Genomic DNA, 4741 nt, shown 5'->3' on the forward strand with positions numbered 1-4741 from the left:
CCAAAACCAAACCTGTCACAGTCTGGGCAAAATTTTCAAAGCAGGGGCAGAAAAGGAGCAAAACCTTCCAGGGGACCTGTGCTGGTGCCAYGTCCCCCTCCCTCCCCTCCTGTGGCTGTTGTGGTGTTGCATAAAGGGTTCATTGTGCACTGTGGTACCTGGGGAAGGACCCAGATAGTGAAAAGTGGGTGAAAAATGTCATTCCTGCATCTTTTCCTCTGGTTTTYCACCCAAAATTCCACCTGCTCCTCRAGGGATTGRTCTCCCTGCTGTGACCACCTTGATGGGACATCGGATGTCACCRGCAAGTGAGAGATGGAGAYGCYGGTCCATCSAAACCTTCCTGCWGTGAAACCTGCCTGGAAGARCCCAGCTTGCCCAGGTGRACCCTATTTTYCCAGCCCAGGAGGATCTGATCCCMTCTGYCCCTCCKGTGAGGGTTCCACCCACCAGCCTCRGTGGGAAGATCYKTGTGACCAAACCTTGGAGTGACCAGGAAGAGCAGGAAGCTGAGGARCAGACCAGGGTGAGGAGAAGGGGCTGCAGGAGCTTTACCTTCATCATTGATGTAGGCCTCGAAGTCAAACGTGCTGTTACTGGTGAAGTTCCCCGTGAAATTCCCAGTTAAGTCATCGGTGAAGTTGCCGGTGAAGCTGTCCATGAAGTCGTAGAAGGTGGAGTTGTCCCAGGTGTCATTGTCCAGCCCCAGGTCCTCCAGGAAGGTGCTGTTGGGTGGTGGCCACCGCACACACTTCTGGCGCAGGTTGCCCATGAAGAGCTGGAGGCCGATGAGGGCGAAGACGCTCAGGCAGAACACGGTGAGGATCATCACGTCCGAGAGCTTCTTCACCGACTGGATCAGGGCCCCCACGATGGTCTTCAGCCCTGGGGGAGCGGCACCTCTGAGCTGACCGCTCCTTTGGTTGTGGGGAGCAGGCTGGGGGGTCCCCAAAAGCTGCTGGGTGTGGGGGGGACGTGTGGCACCACCGAGTTCAGGCCCCCAGAACTTCTCAGGTCACGTCCCCGCTCTGTCCCCACACATGGCTGGGCCCCAAAACTGTCACCCTGCCAATCCTCCCAATCCCATGTGGATATCTCACCCAAAGCCCACCCCAGCCTGGCAGCCATGAACCCCTTCAGACTTCCTCTTTTCCCAGATTCCACAATCTGGCATTTTTTGTCCCAAACCTCTGGAGTGACCACTTTAGAGTGGAACATTGCTGGCCCAGCTGGGCAATGCTGAGCACCTCTCCCAGCTCCAGAAAAGCCTCCATGGTCCAGCCCCACACCTGCTGCTGTCCCTGGGTGKTTGGGACCTCAGCCAGGCCCTTCACCCTGATCCCTTCGAGCTGGAAAATCCCTGGTGTGCCCAAGTGARGGTGACAAAGTGATATTGGGATTATCTCATCTCTAACTCATCTCTTCCCCCCAGCACCGCTGTTCCCTCCCCGCAGCTCATCCACAGCTCCTCAGTGGGATTTCTCCATGGAAGATGGAGTTCCCATCTCCCAAGATCTACATGGATGATGCTGGGACATCCCAAAGCTGACCTTTAAAGCCTCCCCGRTCCCAGAGCTTTCTCATGTGGAGAAATCCCCAAAGGAAATGATTTTTAGCCRTGTCCTCCTGCCAGCTCCTCATTCCCCAAACTATTTAGGGGAAAATCCTGTTCTCCAAGGGCCTGACCAGGGTCAAATGTTCTAAACCAACTTATTTTTGCCACTGCTATTTCTGCAGAGCCCCTGGGAATCTTGTTCCAGAAAAAAACAGCGGTTTAGGTTTTGCTCAATGCAATTTTTAGCCTGTTTGATGGAGGCATAAAACATTCAAATGTGAACCCTTGCAATCTGGAGGCTACAGGGATTTATTCACCACAAAGAATTTTTGTTTTCAGTTCAACCTCATGATTGAATTTCTGAATCATGCTTCAGATTTCTGTGTGTTTGCATCAGGTGTGGAAAGCAGGTGTTGAAATGGCATAAAATTTGGAAATCAGCAATCAGAGGAATTTGATAAGGTTCTCCTTGCACCAGGCTGGATGTTTGGGGCAATGTTTAATCCCACYGAATATCTCAGCCCCAGCTCCAGAACAACAGGCACAGAATTGAGTCCGCCGCTCCAAAAATTGAGTGATTTGGTTGATCAAACCCAAAAAASCACTGGGAGCACAAATCCTCTTAAATAATCTCTGAGGAGCCCTAAAATCAGCACATCTGCCTCTTTGGGGGCTGCCAAACAACCTGGAGAGTGCAGCCAATTTCAAGATGCAAAATCAGCAGGACGTGACCCGAAAGCTGAATTTTGCAAAAAAATGATAATTTTCAAACCCCACAATTCCTCTGTTTTCCCTTAGAGCTGCCAAAAGAGCCAGGAACTGCTGGGAAGGGTGGGAATCCCTGAGCTCAGGGGAAGGCAGGGAGGGGAGGCCCCACCTGGTATCACCGTGATGGTCTTCAAGGCACGGAGGACACGGAAGGTCCTGAGAGCGGAGATATTCCCCAGGTCCACGAACTCAGTGATGTAGCTGTGGGACGGGAGAGGGAAAGGCTTTAGGGGCTCTGAGCACCCCTCGTTCCTCCAAATTCCCCTCCAGGTGCAGGTCCCAGGTCCCTCCCATCCTTCCCCTCCTGCTGGACTCACGCCATGGAGATGACCATGAAGTCCAGCCAGTTCCACGGGTCACGCAGGAATGTGAAGTCATCGATGCAGAACCCTCTAGACAGGATCTTGATGAGGGACTCGAAGGTGTAGATCCCAGTGAAGGCGTATCTGAAATGGGATTGGTCACTGKGGGGATGCTTGACCAGGTCCAAGGATGAGGCTTTGCTCACCCCTCCCATGGTGGATGTTTTGGGGGGCTGAGTTTTGGGGCTGATGGGTTTTTGGGGTTCTCCAGCACTGGGAGAGGTTTTCACCTCACCTCATAAGGTGGGTTGGGACATCTCGAGGTACCTTTGGTGACCATTCTGGASCTCTGTCCCTCTGATTTCCCACCACCCCCACGCTCTCAGTGAAGCCCTGCTGGGATCCCGTGTGGAACCACAGCAGGAAATGCAGGATCTCCCCTCTCCCCCGGGTTGTCCGTGCTCCCTGGACAGGTGGGTCAGCTCGGCCTCTCCAGGCTGTCACTGATGACCCAACCTTGTCCAGCCTGCCAGATTTTGGGCAGCTCTGAAACGCTCCCACTCTTTGCAATGCCCAGCATGGACATCCCTTCTGAGGACCACCAGCACCTCCAGGGACACCTCTCTGCTCTGCAGGGTGCCTGGATCCCCACCCCCTCTCTCAGCCTTGGTCCCATCCCTCCTGAGGGACATTTCCAGGCTGGGCTGTCCCCATGAGGTCTCAGGACTCACTCCACGTTCTTGGACCACGCTGGGGGGTTGCTCATCGTCATGAACACGCAGTTGGTTAAGATGGTGATCATGATGAACATGCTGAACAATTTAAACCCTGGTCAAGGAGAAACACTCTGGACGATGTCTGATCCCTCTTCCCACAGTTAGGAAGCCAAGTGTCCCTGCTCCTCCTGTCCTGGCTGCCCCCTTGGTCCCTCACCCCACCCTGTCCCTCCTGTCCTGGTTGTCACCTCGGTCCCTCTCTCACCCTGCCCTGCTCCTCCTGTCCTGGCTGTCAGTCCCTGCCCTGCCCTGCTCCTCCTGCCTCTCTCCTGTGCTCGCCCTTCCCTCTTTCCCTCTCTCCTCTCCTGAACAGTCCCAGCCCCTTCCCTTCCTTCCTTCCTCCTTTCCCAGCTCCATGGGGTTGGTTCTGCCTCCCTTTCATGCTCCCTCCTCTCCCTCACTTTGGGTTACAGCTTTTCCTTCCTTTCCACCTCTCCAGACCTCAAAAACCYTCAAGCTCTCCCTAGGAAGCTCCACTTCAGCTGAGACCCCTCTGCCACAAACCCTCCCTCTTTTCCTCCTCCCTCCAGGCCACTCACCAACCCCCAGGACCACCAAAACTCTCCTGGGATCACTTCCCACCCATCCTGCCGTGCTTTTAGGGTCCTTTCCTGCCTTTCCCTCTCTGTCCTGGTTCCTCAGTTTCCCTCTCCAAAAGCCTCCTTTGGCCTCTCCACCTTACCCACCTCCCACCTGGGACCGGATCTCCTGACCCATAAACATTTCCCTTCCTTTGAAAGTCCCTCCAGACCTCAAGGATCTTCAACCTCTTCCCAGGAAGCTCCACCACTGAGGCTTCATCCCTTCTCCATCCAAACTGATTCCTCCCTTCTCCAGCCCAGACCGAGCTCTTGGTGCCCCCAAGGTGCCCATCAAGCACCTTCTCCTCAGACTCAAGCATTGGACAGCAGGTCCTGGCCATGCTGGAGCCAGCCCAGGGGGTTTCCTCATCACAAAACCCTTCCCTTTCCCTCTCCTGGGCTGTTTGGACTCCAGGGTCTGGCCTGGCCCTGAAGCAGCATCCCAGAGATGAAGGATATGAATGGATGAGGACTTTGATGGCTCCTCGGCGGATGGGATGGAAGGGCCCCAGCATGTAGAGGGCAGGGGTGGCTGAGAAGCGGAAGATGGACTTTCCCTTGTTGAGGACGATGAAAGTCTGTGGAGAAAAGAGAGCAGGGAGTGGGTGAGTCCTGAACTGCCAAAACATCACAGAATCACAGAATCACAGAATCACAGGATCAATCACAGAGTCACAGAATCAATCACAGAGTCAATCACAGAATCAATCACAGAGTCACAGAATCAATCACAGAATCAATCACAGAATCAATCACAGA

The 4741-nt window shown here is 54.3% G+C and overlaps 1 protein-coding gene across 1 annotated transcript in view; it reads right to left on the reverse strand.

The window, feature by feature from the left end:
* SCN4A (sodium voltage-gated channel alpha subunit 4) overlaps positions 1-4556 on the reverse strand; it is a 44453-nt gene extending 39897 nt beyond the window's left edge. The window contains 5 exon segments of the mRNA XM_057386857.1: positions 556-885; positions 2433-2524; positions 2641-2769; positions 3357-3446; positions 4442-4556. Of these exon segments, the coding sequence (XP_057242840.1) occupies positions 556-885; positions 2433-2524; positions 2641-2769; positions 3357-3446; positions 4442-4497 (697 nt within the window). The 5' untranslated portion in view covers positions 4498-4556.
* Positions 4557-4741: the final 185 nt, after the last annotated feature.

Source organism: Malurus melanocephalus, unplaced genomic scaffold (genome assembly GCF_030028575.1).
Source record: "Malurus melanocephalus ecotype Western Australia unplaced genomic scaffold, MMel_1.1 scaffold_1078, whole genome shotgun sequence".
NCBI classification, from domain to species: domain Eukaryota; kingdom Metazoa; phylum Chordata; class Aves; order Passeriformes; family Maluridae; genus Malurus; species Malurus melanocephalus.